This window comes from Felis catus, chromosome C2, assembly GCF_018350175.1.
Source record: "Felis catus isolate Fca126 chromosome C2, F.catus_Fca126_mat1.0, whole genome shotgun sequence".
NCBI classification, from domain to species: domain Eukaryota; kingdom Metazoa; phylum Chordata; class Mammalia; order Carnivora; family Felidae; genus Felis; species Felis catus.
The window spans coordinates 107,378,523-107,403,807 of NC_058376.1; the positions used below are offsets into that span (position 1 = coordinate 107,378,523).

The 25,285-nt window shown below is 40.2% G+C and overlaps 1 protein-coding gene across 10 annotated transcripts in view; it reads left to right on the forward strand.

The window, feature by feature from the left end:
• VEPH1 (ventricular zone expressed PH domain containing 1) overlaps positions 1 to 24,774 on the forward strand; it is a 254,352-nt gene extending 229,578 nt beyond the window's left edge. For 7 of the 10 annotated variants that reach the window (XM_019810515.3, XM_045037395.1, XM_019810519.3 and 4 more), the window contains 2 exons: positions 12,872 to 13,008; positions 17,466 to 18,988. In XM_019810515.3, coding sequence (XP_019666074.1) covers positions 12,872 to 13,008; positions 17,466 to 17,702 — 374 coding nt within the window. In that variant the 3' untranslated portion in view covers positions 17,703 to 18,988. Of the gene's footprint in view, positions 1 to 12,871; positions 13,009 to 17,465; positions 18,989 to 22,730 lie in introns of those variants that run through there. The other 3 variants (XR_006585329.1, XM_019810516.3, XM_045037396.1) reach the window with 3 other exon arrangements.
• The last annotated feature ends 511 nt before the right edge of the window (positions 24,775 to 25,285 follow it).

The window sequence follows — 25,285 nt, forward strand, 5'->3', positions numbered from 1 at the left end:
GGGTAGGGGCATTCTGGTATTACCATAAAGGAGTGGGATACCCGTCCCGGTCCAAATCTACCGTTCTTTGGGTAGTCCATGAATACTGGCTCATACCAGTCGCCCCTTGTACCCAGGACTTCTTGCTGGCTAGTTTTCCTTGTGGGGTGCGGAGGACCGAATGTTGTGCTCCGGTGTCGACAAGGAAGTCAACAGGGGTCCCCTCCACTTTAAGAGTTACCCTGGGTTCGGGGAGAGGGTCCGAACCCCGACTCCCCTAATTGCTTAGTTCATCTAGCTCTAGGACTTTTACTCGATCAGTCTTGCTTCCCTTCCCGCCGGCCCTTTTCGGACAATCTCGGGCCCAATGCCCTATCTCCTTGCAGTATGCGCACTGATCTTTCTGCAGCCTCTGCTTCCCCCCTGCTTGGTGGTTCCTTTACCTTTTCTTGTGTCGTCTGCCAGCTGCTGGAGACAGCGGTCTCGTCCCTCGGGGAAGTCAGCAGTGGTAGCTAGTAGTATTCTGGCCAGGTCTCGAGTCTGCTTACTGCTGACAGCCGCCATGGTGGGAGCCTGCTTGTCCTCAGGAGGCTCCCAGTTATTATATACCTTTTTGGCTACCACCAATAAGTCCTGCAGACTTTTTTCTCCTAGTCTATCTATTTTCTGTAATTTTCTCCTAATGTCTATGGCCGATTGGTTTAAGGCCATGATAACAGCTGCCTTGCTTTCCAGAGCCTCTGGATCCATGGGGGTATAGGTACGGAATGCCTCCATGATCCATTCTAAAAAGGCAGCCAGAGATTCATCTTTTCCCTGTTGTACATTTCCTACCTTGGCCAAATTGGTTGGCTTTCTAGCAGCCATTCGGAGACCCCCCCATTAGAGTCTGGCAGTAGACCCGGAGCCTCTCCTTACCTTCTGCCGTGTTGAAATCCCACTGGGGCCGAGTTAAGGGGAAGGAGGCATCTATCTGAGCCTGGTTGGTGGTGGGATTCCCGTCTGTGCCTGGAACTAGTTTTCGGGCCCCATTGAGGATTCTTTCTCTTTCTTCAGTCGTGAACAGGACCTGCAAAAGCTGCTGGCAATCGCCCCACGTGGGCTGATGGGTAAAAAGAACAGAGTCTAAGAAATCAATAAGCCCTGCCGGTTTCTCAGAAAACTTAGGATTCTGAGCTTTCCAATTGTAGAGGTCACTAGTGGCGAAAGGCCAATAGTAATGGGGCTGATTCCCCCCCGCGTCTGGGGGTCCGGTGGCTCGCAGGGGCAGAATATTGGAGTCAGCGGCAGAGGCGGATTGCTCCCTCCGAGCCCTTTGTCTGGTAAAGGGTGGGCTTCCCATTGGAGCGTTTCCGCCTCCTGCTCTCGGACCAGCGACTGCCTCCCCCGGAGGGGGAGGATGGTGTTCTTCCGGCATCCTAGGGGGGTTATATGGGGGAGGAAAAATTAATTCTTCTTCAGTCCCCCCCTGTAGGACAGGGTAGAGGGGTGTTGAAGGCTGGGTAAGACTTTTCTTGTTTTCCTTCTTCTTTGTCCCCTGCAAAGCAAGAATGGGTTTTGGCTCCAGAGGGAGTAGGGCTAGGAAGGGCTTAAGCCAAGAGGGTGGGTCTTCTACAAGGTCCTGCCAAGTGATAATGTAAGGGAGCTGATCAAGATGGCCCATCTTGGGCCGAGAGATGATACTCCTGACTTGGTGGATGGTAGGGAGGTTGAAGGTCCCCTCTGGTGGCCATCCAACATTGAAAGTTGGCCACTCGCTAGAACAAAAAACCTGCCACCAACCCTTTTGGACTTCCACACTGAGGTTGTTAGCTCTTCCCCTCACATCCTTAAAGTGATCAATCATAATACTTAGAGGAGTAGTCTGAGTCTGTCCCATAACATCCGTCCAGTAAGTCCACAGAACAAAACAGAGAAACACAAAAACAGACAAACAGAGGGCCCCTGGAAAGTCTTCCAACTCCATGGAAGCAAAACTGAAAGCTAGCTTAGACCTTTGAGGGGATTCCACATCCCTCCAAAACCGATGAGGGGATTCCACGCCCCTCCTAAACCGAAAGCTAGACGACGGCCTCACGCCGAATTTGTGATCCCCAAAGACCACCAGGGAGCCGAGTCCGATGCAAAAGCAAAGAGCCTTTATTCGAGCTAGCTCGAGCTCAATCCCCTACCTGCACCGACGCAGCGGTGAGATACTGGGGAGAGAGAGAGAGTTCCAAAAGCACAAAGGTTTTATTGGGACCTAGGGGCAGTTGGTGAAGTAATGGCTGTGGCCTCAGCTGATTGGCTGGGGAAGGGTCGGAGTCCTGTTACGCAGGTCGCTGGGCATGTTTTGATTGGGAAGTTTGAACGGGTGAGTGGGAGGTTACTCAAGGGGAGGAGGCGTGGTCAAGGTGGAAGACACAGAACAAGATGGAGTCGGCCGGCATAGGTCCTCCCTTTCAGTCTCAGAATAAATAAACATTAAAATAAATAAATAAAAATAAACATTGAAAAAAATTTTTTGAAAAATAATAAGAATAGCAGCCACCATTTATTGAATATTTATTACGAACCAGCTCCATCTTAAGAAATTTACAGACAATACTTCATTTTTTGGGCTATTTATTTATAATTTAAATTCAAATTAATTATTAATTAAGCAATACAGTGTAGTCTTGGTTTCAGGAGTAGAAACTAGTGATTTCATCACTTACATATAGCACCCAGTTCTTGTCTCAACAAGTTCCCTCCTTGATGCCCATCACCCATTTAGCCCATCCCCCCCATCTACCGCCCCTCTATCAAACTCCCTTTGTTCTCTGTATTTAAGAGTCTCTTATGGTTTGCCTCTCCTCCTCTTTAAACAAAGGGAGGTGTCAACGTTCATTCTGCCTCTCTTTGCATCCTTCTCCATCTGACCTGACTCTACTCTGGCTTCTAAACCCATTGTCTCTGTGGACATTGGAGTTAGGCAAGTCTCTCGTGCACTGTGTATGCCACTGTCCTTGCCTTATTGCCTTTTCGCAGCACTCAATTCTGCTGACCAGTTGCTCCTTCTTCCAACATCTTCTCCCTGTAACCGTGTGATGCAGCACTCTGGTCTCCCTCCTACTCTCCAGATACCCCTTCCCAGCCCCCTTTCTGGGCCCACCTTCCTCCATCCAGCTATTCACTGCTGAGAGCCCTCTCCTCCTTGCTGTACACTCTCTCCCCAGCCAGTCTTCACAGGGCCTGCAGCTTCAGCAGCCACTTCTATGAGACAACTCCCAAAGGAGTATCTGCAGTGCAGGCCTCTCCTCCCAACTCTGGATTTACATTTCCCACCGCCTACTTGGCTGCTTCAAAGGCACCTCAGGCTCATTTCATTTGAATTAAATTCATGAGAAGTGTCTATTCATGTTTTCTGCCCATTTCTTCACTGGATTATTTGTTTTTCTGAGAAACTTAACTGACGACCATGGGGGAGGGGAAGGGAAAAAAAAAAAAAGGTTAGAGAGGGAGGGAGCCAAAACATAACAGACTCTTAAAAACTGAGAACAAACTGAGGGTGGATGGGGGATGGGAGGGAGGGGAGGGTGGGTGATGGGTATTGAGGAGGGCACCTGTTGGGATGAGCACTGGGTGTTGTATGGAAACCAATTTGACAATAAATTTCATATTAAAAAAAAAAGAAAAAGAAAAAGAATTAAACTCATGATTATCCCTCCCTTGCCCCTGAAAAAAGTCTAGGTTTTCTTTTGGCATTTTCTATATGAGTAAACACAACATCAGTCATTCTGCCACACCAGTCAGAGACTCACTGCCCTCTTCCTACCTCCACCCAGTCCCTCACCCAGCATCATGGATATGACCTTCTCAATGGCTCTCAACTCTGTCTACCTCTCTCCATCACATAGAGTAAGATACCATAACCTCTTACTTAAAATAATGGAAATAGCCTCCTAACTAAGCTACTCTGGACCCTGCGAATCAGCCTCCCACACTGCAGCCAGAATGACCTCTTCAAAACACAAATCTGACAGTGCCTCCCCCACTGCATGAAACCTTACAACAGCCCCGAGCTCTTAGCTTAAAGACCAAACTCTATAACATGCCTCTCATAGCCTCACATGCAATGGTAGTGCATAGTACCCATCCATTTCAGTCACTAGCACATAATGCTCAATAAATATTTACCAAATAAGTGAACATCCAAAGTTTGTATCTTCTCAGAAAATGTTTGGTAAAATTTTTCTCGGGCAAATGGTGACAGAAAACAAATTAATGAATTCACAGCGATTCATTTTCAGAGACAAAGGTATTCATATGATAACATTTCCAGTGTAATTTTCGTGTTAGATGTTTTCATTGAATAAACAGTATCTTCTTAAATAAGGTCTTCTCAAAAGCAATATGGGCAATCATTCTAATTAACAGAAAGTGATGTGTTGTGTGTGTGTTATATGTCTGGTCATGAGCATGAGCATGATGGTATACATGTTATAGATAAAGCTTCCAATGCCAACATTGTAAAACTTCTTTTTTTGTCAAATGGTTTGAACCATAACAGATGGAACTTGTGTTAAATCATTCTACAAAAGCATTGTAGACAACACCTTAGGATGTTCTAATATACCAAGAATGTACAGGGAGCTAGGACAATGGCTAGGATGTGCTCAACTTGCACAACCCAAACCAGATGACAAGTATGTCATATCTCTTTTTCCCTGTGCAAGGAAAGCAGCTCTACAGTACACAGTGTGGGAAAGTACTCAACATTTACAACTGTCTAAAATCCTATGGCCAGATTTGCCAGGAAGACCTATCCATGAGATCATATTAATAGAATAGCAGTGTGGGACCAACATAAGAAACATGTGTGGAACGCTTTCTTATTCAAAGCTCAATCCTGAAATTAAGCAATTATCTTCATTCATTTCCACCATCTCTGATTTTTTCCCATTGGTCTCTAGCAGTCATTACTAGGCAAGTCTGGGCCAGTCCTCACTGATAGCTTCCCATAAAAGGCACAAAGGTGATCGTGGTTACTGCGCACAACTACTGAACAGATTACCTTTTTATCTAGTGGCTTTAGAATTTTTGTTTCACTGATGATACAATAAATAAGCCAAATTCCACAGACATTGATTCTGAGCATTTTTTTTCTGTAACTCTATTGATTTAAGCCAAGGATATGCGTATTATCTTATACTGCTATCCTATTCTTTAATTGCATAAAAAGATCATAACAATTTTCTATTCATTATTGGTTTTGCAGTTTAACAATTCTGTGTATTCTATGACCTATTACTGTCATCTGCCATGAGGCTGCTATCATTTCCTAGAAGTTCTTGAGCTACATGAGAATCACCTGGGGATCTTGTTAAAAATGTAAGGTCCCTCACCCCACCCCAAAATTATGAGTCAGTAGCTTTGGGTGGTACCTTGGGATGTGCATTTTAACAAGCCAGCGAATAATTCCAAGCCAGCGAATAATTCTGAAGGTGGTCTTCAGAATACAGTCTGGAAAATATTGTTCTACAGGCTTATAAAATAATAGTTCTGAGACTTCTTTAGATCAATATTTCAGTGACTGGTAGAGAAGCCTAGAGAGCATACTATGTTCTGATGGGTATAAAATTATTGGGGCACCTGGGTGGCTCAGTCGGTTGAGCGTCCGACTTCGGCTCAGGTCATGATCTCACAGTCTGTGAGTTCAAGCCCCGCGTCGGGCTCTGTGCTGACAGCTCAGAGCCTGGAGCCTGCTTTGGATTCTGTGTCTCCCTCTCTCTCTGACCCTCCCCCGTTCATGCTCTGTCTCTCTCTGTCTCAAAAATAAATAATAAACATTAAAAAAAAATTAAAAAAAAAAAGAAAGCCAAATGGATAATAAGTCTGTGACGGTACTTGGTGGCTTAAAAAAAAAAAAAATTATTAAGGAAGGAAGCCATTCAGTTACATGTGAAAATGTCATCAAAGAGCTGCTGTCAAATTGAGTTTTTTTGTCCTATTCTGGACTTCATAGCATCTTGTAGGATGTTTCAAAATCTATGCTGGATTATGCCTCCTCATTCATTCACTACTGATAAGTAAATATGGCACTCTAAAACACTGGCAGGATATTCACTAGAAACATACCATTTGTTACAATCCTTAGTGATTTCAAAAACCACAGATGCTCAGTTTACTAAATGTGGCTCCTATGCCCTCCTCGTTTTAGTGCTTCTACCCCTCTTTAAGCATTTCCTCTATAATTAGAGTTGGCTTTATTAGAACTGACACACACACACACATACACACACACACACAAATCAGTAAAACCACGGAAGGGAATTCAAGTAAATCTGAGACTCTCCGTGCATACAAAGAAATACCCCACAGACTGTGTAGGAGTTGTAATTCCCAGAAGCAGTAATTTCAAGGGCAAGTTTTTAAAAAGATACTTTTTCTTAGTTCTTATTTAAAAGCTAAGTATTTGAGATGTATATATTTTTTTCTTCCAGAAGATGCCTTCTTTTAAAGGTATTTAACAATCAGGAAAGAATGATTAAGAATTCAAATATCACAAATTAAATTCATGGCAATCTCAGTTATGGGTTATTCCTGCACATCCAATGTTTTCAAGCAAAAGTTACATAAGCCAAAAAGCATACAGTATAATGGATTTCTGAGTCTGAATGGCAGTCACTTTGCAATGTGAATAGTAGTCATATGGGGGTTACCAACTACTGTCCTAAGAACAAGCAGGAAGTCTGGAAGAAAAGGGAGCAACCACAGATGATGTAGAAAACACTCCCAATGCAGCCCAATCCCTCCTGGATTGGCTTCAAAATGGCAGTCTTGGGGAATAAATGAACCAGTTATACAAAAACAGAAGAGTTTACCTCCCTTTTGGGACTCTTTGAATTGTCTGTCACATCTTAAGTTCAAAGCCTAAAGTCCTTGAACCTTAAAAGTGTTCCCTGTCTCACTCTGAATTCTCTTGTTATTTCTAATGCCTTCATGTGGATTTTACTTCATTCTTGATTTGAGGGAGGGAGGCAGATTTTATCCTGGAGCCATTAGGATATGGTATTTATAAAAAACCATCTGTTCATCATCACAATAAAAGGATGGTGATGATCATTTTATATTGATGATGATATCGTGATCATGATGATAGTAGCTACTATTTATTTATCCCTTACCATGTACCAGACATTTGGTTAAGGTTAGCCTTAAAGACACTTTTGTGTGCCTTTATTTATGATGGATGAAATCCACTTGGGAATGGATGGTGAACAGCAAAATACAAGCTGAATTTCAGACCCTCCTCACCACCTTGGCTGAGTGCTCTTGTGCAGTGAACAACCTGCACAGCCATTTGTGGTGGCCCTGTTGCTAAGCATTACAACTCTAGAGGATGAAGCTGAAGTTCAGTGAAGTAGCTTGCACAAGACCAGTCAGTTGTTAAGTAGCAGATTCTGAACTTTGGCTGAGGTCTGGCTCCAAAATCACTGTCCTTAGCCCATAAACTATAGGCCTATATCAGAGAAACTTTTTGGTATAGCTCTGTATGATCTATTATAGTGGTGAGTAAACATGACATTCAACACGCTATGTTTAAATAAATTATAAATGGCTAACGACATATTCAGAATTGCAACAAACCTTAAAACAAGATGGAGACCTTGAAACACTGACCTCTAGTGCACTTGAGATAAAAGGGATTGTATGACTACAGAAATTATTATTTTTCATTATGTTCTATCACAAAGCATCAGATTCCATTTTGCACAATGTCCAAAGATCTTTAGGCTTAATCTTTCCCTGACTCTCACACCTCATCTCCTGCCCTCAAAGTCCCACCAGGTTTCCATCACATAGAATGAATTAGTTGCTAGTATGCATTGCATGACTCCTATCTAAGCCTTGCCCTTTTGCATATAGCTTTGGCTTTTTGTTTTTTTCAGGATATCTTTTCTTCCTTTACCTTCCTTATTGTTATTTGTTCTTCAGAATTCAGCTCAGACACATTTATTCCAGACGAAGCTTTCCTGCTTCCTCTGCCCCAGTTAGGAGGTACCCCTCCAGTGTGTTCCAGTCTCCACTACCTCTGACTTTCAGTTACACTTGACCACTAGGGACAAAGGCAGATGATCACAGGGAGGAAGCAGAGTGAGGTAGGGTTATTTGTTCCCACATTCCCCTCTGCTTGGTTGCTGCAGGCTGACCGTCCTGTGCCCAAGGCCACAGCTCATGACAAACAGTGTTCTCCATATAAGTTTCCCTCCAAGTCCTAACTGTTCTCTCCCCTTTCCTCTTCATGCAGAGGGTGTTATGCCTCCCCATGGTTCCTGGCCCCAGAGTATTATGGTGCTTTTCCTGCACCTTGCCCACATCTGTGTAAATAGCCCCTTTATTAAGTCCTTCAATTACCCAGCTTGAGGTGTCCTCTATTTCCTGCTGAGACTCTTCTTGACATATAACTGATCCCATCTGGGGCCCAGGAGGCCTCATGCCTATGCTGGCTGGACCCACACGGACTCTAGGCCCCTGCTTAGTTCTTAAGGAAAGCAAAGTCCTTTCTAACAAATATTCAAAAGGACCTTCAATTAAAGTCCAATATGACCTCACCATGACAGTTTGATACCCAATCTCTTTCCTGGATCTTACACCTAGAAAATCTTGAATTGCCTTCACACCCTCAGCCTTCCACATATGGCTTTCTTCCAAAGCAACAGTTTTATGAATTTGCTCGTGTGCTCATGGATCTTTCCAGATTTTTAGGTTCTTTTCTTTTCATGTGCTTTCCCTTACACACCCTTCTTGTACCTCAGTCCTTTTCTGCCCTCTTCCTAGAATACCCTCTCTCCTTTCCTTAGCCAAGACCCAGCTGCCTGGTCACCTCCTCCCAGCCACAAGTAGAATTTCCTGACTTTGAGTATTGTAGTGCTTGATTTTTACCTCTCCAGTGGCACTGTATAATTTGTAAAATGCTTTACCTCCACCTACAAGATGATAAATTCAAGCTCTCTCTGAGCTGAGCTTTGTAACTCCATCAGATCCAAACACAGTACTTTACAACTTATCTGTGAACAAAAGTATGTATGCGATGGCTGGATAGCTGATAGATAAACAGAGAGGTATTCTTTATTGCATTACTCTTTCTGCTGTAGGGCTTCTCAGCTTTAAGGTATCTGTCTGGCATTACTTCACTCTTAATCATCCACTTCATGTTGAGTAAGATTCGCGTCTTCAAAATTCATTTTTTATCAACATAAATATCTTCAACTCTTGGTGCACAAAAGAAATATAGTTAATGTATAAACATTTATATTGACCCTCAGAAAGACTTTTAAGTTGATAAACACAATAACAGTTTGGGTTCCAGTTGCACAAGAGAAATAAGTTTAATATTCCATAGCTATTCAGCCACTGACATTTAAAAAAAAGAACAAATCTGGGGTGCCTGGGTGGCTCAGTTTGTTAGGCGACTGACTTTGGCTCGGTTCATGATCTCACAGTTTGGGAGTTTGCACCCCGCGTCGGGCTCTGTGCTGACAGCTCAGAGGCTGGAACCTACTTCAGATTCTGTCTCCCTCTCTCTCTACCCCTCGCTTGCTCATGCTCTGTGTCTCTCTCTCTATAACGTTTATAATAAATAAACGTTAAAAAAAAGAAAAGGAAAAAAGAAAAAATCCAGGTTGGGAGATAATGTCTTAGCCACATTGTGGTGCTTTAAATGAAATAATGCATTAATTGGCAAGAAAGAAGATGATCCTGTGTGTATTCCATGCAAACAAGAGAGTTTCGAATACATGATTGTTCTCTCATAGTCATATTCCACATGTTATTTTTCAAATCGAATATAAACACGCTTTGAAAGAGTTCATTCCCTGATTTGATCATGAAGAGACAGTGTTATCATGAGAATTATTGCTTATGAGGACATGATATGGGCAATAGACCTAGTGAAATGACACACGACCTCTGGTGCATATGCCAGACATACTTGCAAAAACGAAAATTAAGGCGTGGGATAGTAGCTGCAAAAAATGTTAAGTCTTTTCTTTTTTTTTTTTTTTTTTTTTTTTGCCTTTTGAAACTATTAAGTTAATCCTACAGCTACAAATAGCCTGGATTTTATGAAATTATCTGAAGCTGACTTTGATGCATAAATTTGGGCCCTAACATGAAGCTTGTTTAAAGTTCTGCTAACATTTCCTTCCTACAACCCTTTCCATGGACTTTTTCCCTGAGGTAGTTTTGGCTGGGCTACAATGAAAAGTCTCTGCTTAGTAGCACTTCTTGATAGTCCTCTATCCTTTTGTGCCCAAGTAAGCCTTTCATTTTGTCTTGAGTCTTTCATGATCGTTATTGTCATATGGTCATTATGTAGGTCTGTGGGTATGATATGCTACCCACTCCATGTCTCAAACAATTCCTTCAGCTGTTTGCCAAGTGCTTCTTGCAAACTTTTGTCACATAATCTTCAAGTGCAACATTTGGATCTGCCTTGAAGAGAAATACTTGAAGTTAATCCCCTAGGTCAGATCCAGGAGGATTCATGTGCTTGAATATTACCTAAATCAACCATGATTTCAAATCAGGTCAAATATGACTATTTCAAATGCTTCTTTGAGTAAACATGGAAGACGGAGACTAGAAAAATGTACTCTTATGAAGGCGTTACATTAAGTCATCTTGCCATTAAAACCATAGTAAGAAAGAAATGTGATTACAAACTAGGAGGTAAAGTCTTCAATAAAAGCAGGAGGTGGAAGAGAAAGTAGTGCTACTTACCTCGTGTCCTCACATTAGTTTCTTAATTTTGAATTGTGATCTCAACATTTTTTTAAAGTAGGTGGGATCGAGCTGATCAGAAAACTGCATTTGAAAGGACTCCAATCTAACTCTTCTGAATTCTTATGCAAAAAAATCCTTGAACATTATAATTAGGTTAGCAATTTTTCTCTACTGTGAAAGCATAGGAAATGGATGTTTTAGTTTAGGAAAGATTTTAATGTAAATTCTGGCCTGGGTTTTTCATTGTTTGTTAGAGTTTGTTTTCTTCTTCTTGGATCTCCCGTTGGACCTTCCGTTCCTTCTGTCAGACAGGCTGCTGCCCCCTTCATGACTCAGCAGCACGCTGTGAGTAAACACTGAATCTTTGGTCCAGGCCCACACTGGGAGGCTGTTCTGACTCTCTAGGACGTACAGAACAGTGAAGACAGAGTAACTGCAGAGTGTGGAGGTTGCACAAAGGAAGCAAACACTGTTTATGGAAAATTGAAATATGCAAAGGTCATTATTGTCTTTAAGAATACTCTAATCAGATGATGTCTAGCAAAGCAAAACAGAACACTGATATCATTTTCTTGTATCTATTGTCAATACTGCTTGAGTTCCTGCTTTCCCTATGCTCTGCTGTGCACATTACTAGCCACCATGAAGTTGCTCTAGAGATGGGAGATACTTCTCAACACTGACGTCTCAGAATAAAGGTTCCTTTGAATGTCCAAGCTCTTTCTTAACAACATATGTGCATGTGCACCAATCCTGCTTCATTTTCATCATAGCCCTGTCACTATCTAACAATATATTGGATAATGTTTTCAGTTTTTAATTTGGGGTTGACAATGGAACATCCAATTGAAGAGTCATCAGACAGGAAGGAAACATGGCCAAACTAGCCTTAGTAGAATTTTGTTTATGGAAACTATGTATTTCATATATTTCATCATTCTTATCCTGAAAATGCTGTCAAGGTCGACAAATCCTCCTTATCTAAGGTAGTTATTTGACTTTTACTAGAAAACAGAAATGGTAGGATAGGAAGGCTAGGTTTTATTTGCATGGTCAAACAGGCACTGTCTAAATTTCCAAATGAAGGAACACATTTCATTACTTTCAAAGTGCTATGAAAATTGAACATAATATATATAAGTAAGTATTGTCATAGTCCCCAGAAATCAGATGCTTTCATATGAATTTGGAGAGTGAATCTTATGTAGTTGGCAAAAGAAATGGAATTCTTTAGTTGAACATTATAACTTCTGATATTGTAACAAATCTAACTCTATGATGATGTGCAACCATATGCATTCTACTTCACTATAAAATAAACCTTTCCGTTCAACAAATATTAGTAAATTCCCTATATCTGCCAGGCACTGTATTAGATGCCTGGTGATACATAAGTGAACAAAGCAAAGATCTTACCCTCACAGAGCTTTCAGTTTAATGGGAAAGGCAGACATGAATCAGATAAACACCATAACTATCTACCAGTAATGCTTGATGTGAAAGAAACACGCCAGATGCTACAGAACATATGGCAGATGAATGCACTCTGGTCTAAGTTTGGGGAAGGTCTCCCAAAAGAAGTGACATTTGAGCTGATGCGTGAAATAATTAGTTGTTCAATTGGTACATGCAGAGTGGAAAAGGGAGTGTGTGTGTGCCAGAGAGTGGAAATACCATGTTCAAAAGAGTTGGGCTTGCCTTTGCAATGTTGTCTTCACCTCACATCTTTGAGGGCCCTGCTTTGACTTTTGCTGTTAAATAACTAAATATACTTGGTTTATAAAGTTGCATTTCTAAGCAGTTCATGTGAACAGAATATCATGAAACAAAAGAGTTAAGCACAGCGGGCTGGATGTCTGGATATCTGGATCCCCCCTAACCACTGCTAACCAGATGCTCTTTTAGTGAACTATATTCCTTTTGAAAATCTCAGTGAGGTCTTTCAACACTTTCTCATTATCATATCTAAATTGTGCATTCCTTTAGGGACAAAGGGGGAAAGGTTAACCAAATTCATAATTTATTAGCACACTCTCCAAATATGCTTACTGGGTTCAGGTTCATTGTACAATTCTGACTTTTGATCACTTGCCAAATAAATAATGGAAAATAAAAGGCCTGATCATTTTCTTACCTTCAACAGTTGTAAACCAAGATGGCCAGCCTCTCATAGAAGGAAAACTTAAAGAGAAGCAAGTCAGATGGAAGTTCATCAAAAGGTGGAAAACTCGTTATTTTACGCTGGCCGGAAATCAACTTCTGTTTCAAAAAGGAAAGTCTGTAAGTTACCCTCTTGTCTTTTACACTTGCATTTTTAAGGTCCTGTTCTCCACCAAGCAGCTAGGCATTTTGTCTTGAGTTAAAACACCAATAATTTTTCCTTTTCCATTTATAATTTTACAGCATCATTTTACTGCATATGCCCCTTGGACTGTCTATTCTGTTCAGCCCTACATTAGTTGGTTCACTGTCTCTCTTCAATTTATTATGGTAGATCTTTTTTGTTGACTTAAGTTTTAGAAAGATGAACTGCAGAAGAACTACACAGCGAGCTTGACTTGAACAGTGTGCCTTTTGTTTCCTCATAGATCAGCTACATAAATTAATGTCTTATGATATGGACCTTGATTTCATTTATACTAAAGGTTATATTTGGAGGCAGGGACCCAAGGAAGGGGGACAGTAGGCTGGGAGAAAGAAACAAAGGCTGAGTTATTTAAGTCCTTTTTGTAGTCAGCTAAGTTCATATTTTAGGTATTTAGTATTCAGTTAATGAATAGAATATGATTCTAAAAGAATTAATAAATATTCATGTAATATAACTTTCAATCTGAAACTAGGAGGCTCAGTAAATATCTGTATTCTGAATTTCTAGTGGGAAACTTCTGAAGTAGCATTCTATTCCAATAGACAATGCAAAGTTATCCCCTTCTTTTCAAATCAGTTTTATTTATCGTTAAATTCTACTCATTCAGGATCAGGAAGAAAGAAAGCTTGACCTACTTCTTGGATATTTTGAATATAGTAATAATAGCTTATCACATGCCATGCTGGATTGCCTTCAAGAATCCTCAGAACAGTCCTTTGAGGTCAGCACTATTGTTACTGCCATGTAATGGATGCTGCATCTGGGGTGCCTTGTCCTCCCTCCTTCCCTCCCTGCCGGAGGGTGGAAGCATGTTCCTTTGGGCTGGGCCATCCCAGCGGCTTCCACAGCTGAAAACCCTTACTTGCCTGTGTCTTTCCTGGGCGGGGCAGGCACCAGGTTAGTTTCAATGCCAAGATAGCCTTGTGGAATCTGACTTGAGCAGGCAGTGGAGGCACTTTCAGTCTTATCTAGCTACCAGGCAAGCCAGGAAGGGCAAGACGCTGGCCTTTGGATTCTTGTCCAGTCCCACTTTTACAGGTATTATTTGAGCCCCAGAATCAGAGTTATGGAGAGAACATGTTCATATGCCCACATGGCCATCCACTCCTGTGCAAAGATGCCCAGAGAACACACATACAACACCCTGCTCACACCTCTGTACCCATTGTGCTCCACTCATGGCCTTTGGGACCCAGGATCTGTCAATTATTACCAGGAGTTGTCTTTGGTCCTGGTCAAAGACATCTGGGAAATACAAAGGAACTAAAGGCTCTGACAAGTCTTGCAGGAAAGGGCCCACTTAATTTTGTTTAGTGCATCTCAAATTTGTTCTACTATATGGTTCCTTAACATCATGTAACATCAGACCCTGCCTCACTCCCTTCCCCTTGTGAGAGAGACAGAGATAGAAAGAGACAGAGAGACACAGACTCTGACTGGCTTGACCAAGGATAGAGCCAGTAAGGCAGAAAGGGATAAAACTGGAGTCAGACACAGGCCGTGTGACATCAAAGCACGTTGTTAAATGAATGCACCGTCCTGCTTCCCATGAACACTTAAAATACAGAGCCAGTGGCAAACCAAACTGTTTCTGAATTAATTAATGAAAGATTTTAAATTATTTAAAATTATGAGTCAATGAGAACATAGGCACTGTGTCTTTAGAATGCTCATTATAAAATTTATTTGAACTTTTTACTCAATAGCTATACAGTATGGTATATCTGAATTACAACAAATTTTGATCAAATGCTTTTTTAATCAATAAAACTTGAAGTTAACTTTCTGAATGAAAAAAAAATTAGTGATACCTATGCTAAGCTCGTGCTGCTTTCTTCATCTGTGTGTATTGTAAAATGTACAGATGGACCTTTCTGTGGCTGAAGATCTTTTTGAAAGGGAAGTAAATGGTGTGCTCAACTTAGACAGTTATTTATTGGCGGTTTAAAGAAATTTTTTGTTAGCACTGCTCCATATTGAAGTACTTGAAAGTGTTTAAAATGACCATCTGAATTTCCTGTTTTTATTAAAGTAATCAGAATTAGAAGTTAAGATGCAGTGATTTCTTAGATCCCTTGAGACGGAGCAGAGTTAGTGCATAAGAACGTCTTTCCTGAACTCAAACAACCACCTTTATACTTCTTGATTCAGAGCTTTTTAATAAAGCTTAGTGAATGAGCTATCTTATAGTTGGCTAACTTGTTTGACATCTTTAGAGGGAAATAATGGCTTGACATTTTAGAAATCTGACAGAACGTGTGGCTCAAATATTGGGAAGTGATATAATGTACTCTAAAGACCACAGCAACTTCCCTCTCATCATCAGGGACACAGGAACCTAGCAGTGGTCACCAGTCCAGCCGAAGCTTCTGCCCCATCAAAAAGGACCTTTCTTGTAAATGAGAAAAATGTGCATTTTTAATAAGAATCGAAAGACTATGGTGTTTTTTTTTTTACTTTTGCATTCTTAAGGTCTTGATCTCTACCAACCAGCCAGGCAAGGTGCCCTTTGACTTCCCGCCCATTTCTCTTGGGTAATTTTCGCTGTCCCTCTTTAGAGAACTGTGGTAACTTTTTGTTCTCTTGATCAATTCCTCCATGTATCAATTTCTATACTACAGACTAATTCAAAGAAATATAATCTTATTGCTGTCAGATATTTACTAGAATCCAAAGTAAACTAACAAAGTATTATGTAATACACGTATCTTCAAACTTTAGTCTGTCTATTCCCTAAAAGAATTTTGAAAAATCTGTGTAATACCTTGTAGCATTTTTTTAGTCAATCATAAGTTTAAAAAGTCACACAAACTGTAATTTCTGTTGAATTATAAATATTATCATTTTCTTTTTTAGGCTTATTTACTTATTTTGAGACAGAGAGTGGGGGAGGGACAGAGAGAGAGGGAGAGAGAGAGAATCCCACTGACAGTGCAGAGCCTGATCCAGGTCTTGAACTCATGAACCATGAGATCATGACCTGAGCCGTCACGAGTTGGACACTTAACCGACTGAGCCACCCAGGCACCCCTAAACATTATCATTTTAAGATAAAAAGATCACACCTCTCCTTTCAATATGACCACTGGGCTAAGATACCATAGCAGTTTGATACCTAACACCGTCCATTAAAAAAATACATGAATTAGTTCATCTTTAATCAAAATGGTTACATGATATCATTTTCTTTGAAATAATATTTTTTCTACTCCCACAGCATTTATCCTGATCACCCAATCATTTTTCACTACAATAAAACTACACGTATAAATTGAAATTTAATTATTTTAATTTTTTATTACTACCAGTCTCTCAATGCTAAGATTTTTAAAATATTTTTTAAATTATACCACTTATGCAAAATCAAAAGTGTAATACAAAATGCAATAAATAGTTACTAAACATTGAAGAGTGAAATGCTATTGGAAATGCATCTCTTAATGAAATAGCTGGAGAGTGATTATGTTGCTTTGGTTGAAGGACACTTCCCTGAGATCAATATTTTGAGTTGCTTTTCTTATTTGTTTGATTCTTCTGAGATTTTCCAAGTTGGACAATACACCATGGTAAGTTTGGGATGAGTGAGAAGGGTGCCTTTCCATTGAAGAATGAAAAAAGGGTGACTGCCTAGGGGAGGTGGCAAAGGAGAATTGGCAAGATCCTCAAGAAGAGACGCATGCTCTAGGAGACAGATGCGTTCAGGGATGTTGAAGAAATTGCTGTAAAGAAGTATTTGATCTCTTGAAACCATTCATACTAGCCTGTTGTGATGACCCTCGTGTTGCAGTGATCTTTAAGCCCCTGCTTTGATTCAAGAAAAATGTCAATCATTAAGTATTCTTTCAGTTTAATGTTCATAGACAAATCATGCTTCCAGAGCTCCAGTGTGTTTCAAAAACAGTTTGATCTACATAAACATTAGAACTCTGTTTCTTCAATTAATACCGCTTTCTCAGAGATAACACACAGGAAAATTCAATTTCATGCTTCCCCAAGTATCTCAAATGCTGACTTAATAGTACTCTATTGTACTGTTGCATTTTGCCCTATTGATACAGTGTTGGTATCAATAAAAATGACATAAAATCTAAGAAATATGAATTAAACATTTCCCAAAACTCACTGTATAATAATTTCTTACAAATTGGCCATCTTGTCCCAACTTAATATACTGTAACACAGGGTCAATTGCTCACTCCTTCCATTGGTCTAATGACTCTGTGAGGCCTTAGCATTCAAAGTAACAAAGCATATAACAACTATATGCAGTGAAAGGCTTCTAATCCTCTTGGAAAATTCTCCAGTTGCCAAAGATCTTTTCATACTGTGGGAACCAGCTCATGTTCTTTCCTTCCCATATGCATTTCAGAAAGATGATCCTGATGACTCCCCAATAGAACTCAGCAAAGTACAGAGTGTGAAAGTTGTGGCCAGGAAACGCAGGGACCGCTCCCTCCCTCGGGCTTTTGAAATCTTCACAGACAATAAAACCTATGTTTTCAAGGCCAAGGATGAGAAGAATGCAGAAGAGTGGCTCCAGTGCATCAATGTGGCTGTTGCCCAAGCAAAAGAAAGGGAAAGTAGAGAAGTAACCACATATCTGTAGGGATTTGCAAGCCGACCTCACACTGATTGTATACAATGGGCATTGCATTATCACTGCCAATGTCAAGAAAAAAGAGATAAATTAGCCAAGTCACATTGTGTTTTTACTGAATGGAACAGTTTTCCCTAAGAAGCAGAACCCAAAAGTGGCAGGATTTTTATACATTTCGTATTCTAATGGCACCTGCATTAACTCCAGAACATCTGTATGATGCATTCAGGAAAAGGAGCTACAGATGATACATGGAAGAAAGGGGAGAGTCAGGGATCTAGGAACCCCTGTAGATATGCCATTGTAAGTTGTAAGAATACAACTTCACAAGGTACCTGAAATACTTATCCCAAGGAAAGATTAAGCATCTCTGATGAAAACTATAGTCTGTCAAAGTATTAGAAGAAAAGTAAAGCCCTATGAGGAAAAGTCAAACATATAACTTAATATAGACATACAATTATGTTTATTCTTTCCTAATGCAAATGAGGCTAACACATGGTAAAATTGTTCTCAAGTGAAGACAGTTATGTAATTAAATGTCTGTCTTTCCGAACAACTTATCTGATTATTCTGTTTAGGTTCACATAACATGATCTAAACTTTAGGTACTTAGATATATCTATTGCCCAAGGCAGTAAGTGTAAGCTACAACAAGCACAGAAAACCATTTTCACCATCTTCAAAGTATGTGCCATTTCCATCAAGTTTTGAGATGTTACAGTTCTATACTCTTCTTCTTTATATTCAGTCTTTTAATATCTCCAAATTACATTTTATGGTTTTTTCCATCACTCATATTTAAAAAAAAAATTAAGCTGTGGCGGACAGAATTATAGGATGATTCCCAATGGTCTATACCCTGACCCTTCCCCTTGACTTATAACTTGCTTCTAACTAATAGAATATGGCAAAAAGAATAGGATAGTCTCTCCCATGACTATGGTACATTACATGGCAAAGGTGAAGAAGTTTCTTAATCAACTGACTTTGAGTCAGTCAAAAGGATATGCACAAAAGTGTGCATGATCTAATCACATGAGCCCTTTAAAAAAGAGTGAACAAGTCAGAGACTCTCTCTTCCACTGGCTTTGAATAAGCAAACTGCAATGAATTCTACAACTTTAAGGGAATGGATTCTGCCAACAACCAATGAGCTTGGAAGAAGATCCCAGCCCCAGCCAACACCTTGACTGCAGCTTTGCAAAACCCTGAGCAGAGGACCTGGGTAAGCCATGCTTGGACATATGACCCAGGAGAACTTTGAGATAATAAATATATGCTGTTTTAAGTGACCAAGTGTGTGGAAATTTGTTCCATAACTATAGATAATTAATACAAAAGCTAACTTGGAATGCATATAAGAGGACTACAGAAACCTAGAAAAAATGTAAGTAGTCAATTCCCTTAATTCTACCTTGACTCTACTGATAACTCATGAGGACCGGAAATACATAAGAGGCCAAGTTTGAAAAAGGAAACAATTGAATTTTAACATGTAAAGTTTGAGGGTATTGGGAGTCACAGAAGTTAGTACAAATTGAAAACAGTTCTGGGGGGGTCAAGATTTTGCCTCATGGGATATATATATATGGTCACCAAAGATGTGGAATTTGCTGAAATTACTCAGGAAGAATAAGACAAAAGAACTAATAAGGGCTTCTTTGGGATACCTAACTTTTAAACAAAGGAACACTGGATTGGCTGGTTAGTGTTCAGAGATGTTACAGACCAGGGGAAACAATGTCACAAATGCCAAATAAATAAGGCTTTCAGGAAATGGGAGAGATTAACAATGTAAAATCCTGAAGAGTAATCACTTAAGACAAAGAATGAGCTTTACAATTAGGAAGCAATTGGCATTATTGGTAGGAACAATTTCATTGGAGTAATGACATAAAAGTCAAATTTCAGTGGGTTAAAGAATCAAAAGGAGATTAGGAGTTTAAAGCAATAATTGGACTCTATTTTCAAAAAATTGGGGCTAAGATACAGAAAGTGTTTTGTTGTTTGTTCTAAAGATGAATTAGACTGGGGGGGGGCGGTTGTTAACATGCAAAAAGAAAGAAGAAAAACAACTCTGCTTGAGCAAAGTTTCCAGCAGTGGTGGGAAAAGGATTAAAATTCATGCCGTAGCAATTTACGGAACAGTTAGCAAGCAACAGGTACCATGCTTGGCCTGGAGCTAGAAAAATAAAAGACCCAGCTCTTCCCCCAAGGATTTTATAGCGTAGTAGAAGAGATAATCATGTAGAACAAAAATTGAAATGCTCAAGTGCCTTGATGGCAGTTTGCACAGGGTCCTGTGGAAATACAGGAGAAGGCACCACTGCAATTGACTCTGAACTCAAAGCCAAAGCATGGGCTCCCTCACTGTTTCCCAGAGCTGTTAGAGAATGAACTTGTCCTAAAGAACTAAGAGTGTCGTGGGCAGACAAGGAAACAATGGTCAGTAGAGGGAACCACACTGCAAAAGCACAGGAGGGAAAGGGAACATGTCCATTTGCAAAACCGCAAGCCCTTATTAGGATGGGAACATGGGTGGGGGGCAGGGGGGTTGCTGTTGTGCTGTTGAGGAATGGTACATAATGATGCTGGAGAGACCTATAAGGCCACAGCATAAAGAGCTTGGTTCCATACTAAGGATCTTGAACCTTTCTTAAAAAGGTTTTAAGATTTGCATTTAGAGAAATAATTTTGATAGTGGTATTACAGAATGGATTGTAGAGATATAAAAAGTTGTAGCAGGGAAATCATTTGGGACATTCTTAGAAGTGGTGAGGTGTAGTGGCAGAGGAGACAGAGGGGAATGGAAATGCAAGAAAAATAGTGAATTAGTAAAATGGATTGGATACTGGTGGTCTGGATGGAGCCGGGGTATAGGAATGGGAAGGAGTCTCTCATGACCCCTAGGTGCTTTCTTGGGAAACTTGATGCATGGTGGTAGCATTTACTGAGAGAGAAAATTCAGAAGCAACAGTTTAAGAGGTGAGGCAAATGGTAAATTTAATTTTAATGTATATATTTAGCGTATAGATACATGATTGATCTTAGACTAGGGAGACATCTCCTATGAAGTCAGGCAGGAAAAGGTGAACAGACATACAGTTGTAAATGAGTCTCTAAATATTATGTTGAAATCTACCAGCCATTCTTAAGAGTCAGTTGAGTAACCAAGCTGTTTAATTAATTAGAAAAAAGCTGGTAACAGACAAATGGAATATTAAGTGACACCACATTAGTTATTAATTTAAAGGCCAACAATGTGTTCAAACCTTTTGTAGCAGAGAGATTACGGTAAAACTCAACCTGTTTATATACTGATTCTGTTTTCACTGAATGCTTATCCTAAGAAAGAAGAGAATGGACCCACCAGCTCAAGTTGAGAGAAATGAATTATTTTTGTTACTTATTACAGTCCTTGTGATTTCATTAATTGGATGCCTCTAGTTTAGAATGCAATTCTCAGAGCCTTTGGATCAAATCTAAAGAGAAATAAATGTATGAAGTATGAATAATGATCTTTCTGGTTTCATTCCATGGTGCTGTAGTAATTCCAAATGCAAACAAATTCTCCCAGGTTTAGAATCACACTGCAATTTCAGAATCATCAGCTTCCCACTGATATTTCTGGCACTTCCACTGCCATTGCCAGCTAGCTCACCACAGAGTGCCCTTTCCCAAGAGAGCTGTAGCTCCTGATCCTGAGCTAAGAAGAAACCACTCTTCTAAACATATTTAAACCTTTAAAAATGTTGGGATGAATACAATTATAATCATGGTTAGAAATTCAAGTGGTTTTCATTTTCATTCTATTTCGATTCTTTTTCCCTCTCAGATAGCTGTGGAAACAAACGTTTATGTGTGAGACTCTCATCTGGTTATTTCTTGAGAACCTGGAGTTTGGCGAAAATAAATGTTCCATATTTTGCTAACATGACTTTTCTGGAAGATCCTTTGTTGGTGAGGTTGAGAGACATTTATTCGGTCATCTCCAATTCACCTACTTTCTGTAGGCACTTTTGGGCCTATTATTGTAACTTTATTCTCAGGCATAAATAAAAGATTACTGGGTTGAAAAATTACCCTTGGGAAATTTATCTTTCAATTTAAAAGTAAATTTACATTTAAAAATTACTTTTAGGGGGGCGCCTGTGTGGCTCAGTCAGTTAAGCTTCTGACTTCGGCTCAGGTCATGATCTCACGGTCTGTGAGTTAGAGCCCTGCGTCCAGTTCTGTGCTGATAGCTCAGAGCCTGGGGCCTGCTTCAGATTCTGTGTCTCCCTCTCTCTCTGACCCTCCCCCATTCATGCTCTGTCTCTCTCTGTCTCAAAAATAAATAAACATTTAAAAAAATGTTTTTAAATTACTTTTAGGAAACAGTTGCAAGATGAGGTAAGGGAATATATAGGTGGAATTCATGGTGCATTGCAGAGAAGTGAATACCATAAATGCTCTAGCCAGGATTTCTAGTCCCCAAAATCTAAGTTTTGAGATGAAAAACTCAAAACGTCATCTTGTTCCAGAATAGCTCCAGTTTATAGGCAACTGGAGGTTTACTGGAGCAACTCTTCCCCAAAGGTGCTTCTGAAGGACAGAGGGGTTGGAAAATCAGGGAGATTTCTACAAAGGCAGTGAAGTCTAGAGAAGGTGGCACAGGCTGTGAGCACAGACACACGAGGATTCAAGTCCTAGCTCTACCAAAACTAAATTACCAGCCTGAGCAAATTACTCATCTCTCATCTCTTGGTTGGGAACCATAATGTCTATGGAACAGAACTGCTATGAAGCTTAAATGTCAAGTAATAGCATCCAGCAGAAAACCATGGGTACTTGATGGCGCCCATTTTTTACACACCACTGAGGGAGGAAAAAAATCCTACAAATGAAATTATGATGCTATGTCTTAATAACAATATAATCAGTGCTGTTTTACTTCCAAATGTCTTTTATCAATTCTGAGAGATTTAGCAGTTTCTTCTGACTTTAGGTACCTCGAGTGATGTGTGACAGGTAATCCTTTTGTATCTGTTTCAGCAACAAAATGAAACCCAGCCTCATCTACATGTTGATCTCTTCCTTTATTGGATAAAACATTTAGTGGCTGCTTTGCAAGACTTGTGGACCTGTAGTCATTTCTCCAGCGATGGCTTTTCGGTTCCCTGATGCCATATTTCATCCCACCCTTCTATTTCTTTGCCTCTCTATGTACATGATAACTTTTTGTCTCAAAATCAAATGATCTTGTTATTTTCAAGACATGCTAAACAGCAATTAACATGTGTAGTGTCGACCATGCACATAACTCAATTGAAGTAAGAACACAGAGAACTGGGACCAAGTTTGAGTGACACCCAGTCGTAGTCATTCCTGGTGGATTACAGCTGCAAAACACACTGATTATCAGGCACATCCCAATTTCAGAACTTAAAATATGGGAGAAAAAAAATGTAAATAAATAAGCAAAAGTATTAATTTAAGAGTTCTACATGCATTTGTTTCACAGTTATCAAAACTGTATATAAAAGTTTTTTTGTGAACAGTAAAGCATATTACAAAGGTATTTTTTGTATTTAAAAATGGTTATAATTTGCCCAATACATCCATTCTCAAAGGTATGAGATCAGCCATTTCTGTGAATATTTACCTTCTGTATTATTGGAGATCTCCAGAGAAAATAGAACAAATAGGATATATAGAGAATGATCTGTAAGAGGGGATTTATTATAGGAATTGCCTCACATGGTTACAGAGGGCAAGAAGTCCACAATCTGCCATCTGCAAGCTGGAGACCCAGGAAAGACAGTGGTGTCATTCTGTCCAAGTCCAAAGTCCTGGGAACCAGGGAGCCACTGGTTTTGGTCCTGGAGTCCGGAGGCCCAAGAACCAGGAGTTATGATGTCCAAGAGCAGAGGAAGATGTACATCCCAGCTCAAGAAGAGAGAAAGAATCCTCCCTTCCTTTGCCATCTTGTTCCATTCAGGCCCCCAGTGATGCCCACCCAAATCAGGTGAGGCCGGATCTCTTTACTCAGTCTATTGAATCAAATGCTAATCTCTTCCAGAAATACCCTCAGAGACACACCCAGAAATAATGTTTTTCCAGCTCTCTGGGCATCCCTTAGGCCAGTCAGGTCGACACATAAAGTTAACCATCACACTATCTCTTTTGATGGAAATAAAGATGGTTACACAAGCCATGTTCCTGGTGCCTCCCCTCCAGTGTTCTCCTTTATCCATGTTCTTCTTATGGCAGGGAAGCTAATGGGGAATGGGCCAAGGCGGCAGGAGTGAGGGTATGGGGCACTGATATTTCTTTTATTCACTGTCACAGATTGGAGAGCATGGAGGTGAAATTAGGATGGTGTGTAAGGAGGAATTCCAGACCAAGAGGAGGAGCATTTCCAGAAGAGGCCCTCAAGGTCAATGATACCAGAGACAAAAGGAGGGAGGAAAAGCATCTGATGAAGTTGTAAGCTGGGGAACTAGACAAGAGCAGAGGGAGGCACAAGGCAGAGCAGGTGGAACTGATGAGGGCTTTAGGCCCTTTAAAGGAAGACACTAATTCCCAGGGCCGGCTTTTCTTAGGCACTTGCCCAGGCGAGGAGAGTTCTGGTCAATGTCCTATATACCAGATCATGTAAGGCCCTCTAGCTGTGGACTTGGCAAAACAGGCAACCAGCTCCCCCAAAGGCCTTACAGAGCCTGGTCCTGCCACGAGACCCCAGCCTTGCAGGGCACGTTCCATATTGACATTCTTCTCATTCTATACCCCCAACCCAGTACATATTGAACTTGTCTACTTCAAAGAAGAACTTTCTGATGGTATGGGGAGGGGGAGCTGGAAATTCTGAAACCTTATTATGCATTTTTCTGTAAGAATATAATCAGACACATTGTGTTTACACAGTTCCTTATGCCTTTATGGGCAAACCTTTTTAAATTTTGAATCCAATAGAAAGAAAATGCATTTCCTCTGTCTTGCGATCAATGAAATGTTTAAGATTCTCTTTGGTACTGAGAACCGAGAAGAGTTAAAAGAAGTCAAATAATGTAAAGATATAAGGTACTCAAACAAGTGATAGACTCATTTGTTCATTGGAATAACAGTACTCCACTGGAAACTATGGGTGGGGGGCAGTAAGAGTGAATTCTAGTTTTTCCCTTTTGAATTCTTTTTTTGCCTTATTTTATTTTTTGACTACCAGTCCACTCACATCAGTAATGCCCAAGGTACAACACACTTATACACAAAAACAAACACATATTCTTTTACATGGGCTTAATGACAACAAAACAATGGTTTTCACCAGGCATTGTAGAAATCAATCTTATTACTTCATTATCTTAGGTTTCTCTCTCTGTGTTTGTCTATCTAGGCTGGGATTTCATGTAATCAGAAGAATATTATGTGTGTTTCACTGTTTTCTGCACAGAGATTCACTTCTACACACCAGATTTCCTCTGGGAGTATTCTGTTCCCTCTTAATTCTAAACTATTGTAATATGGAGGAAATGGTCTAAATGCCCTGTCTCTTAAAAGAGAAAAACAACGGTCCTGTTTGCCAAACTAGCCCATAAACACAAAAATCA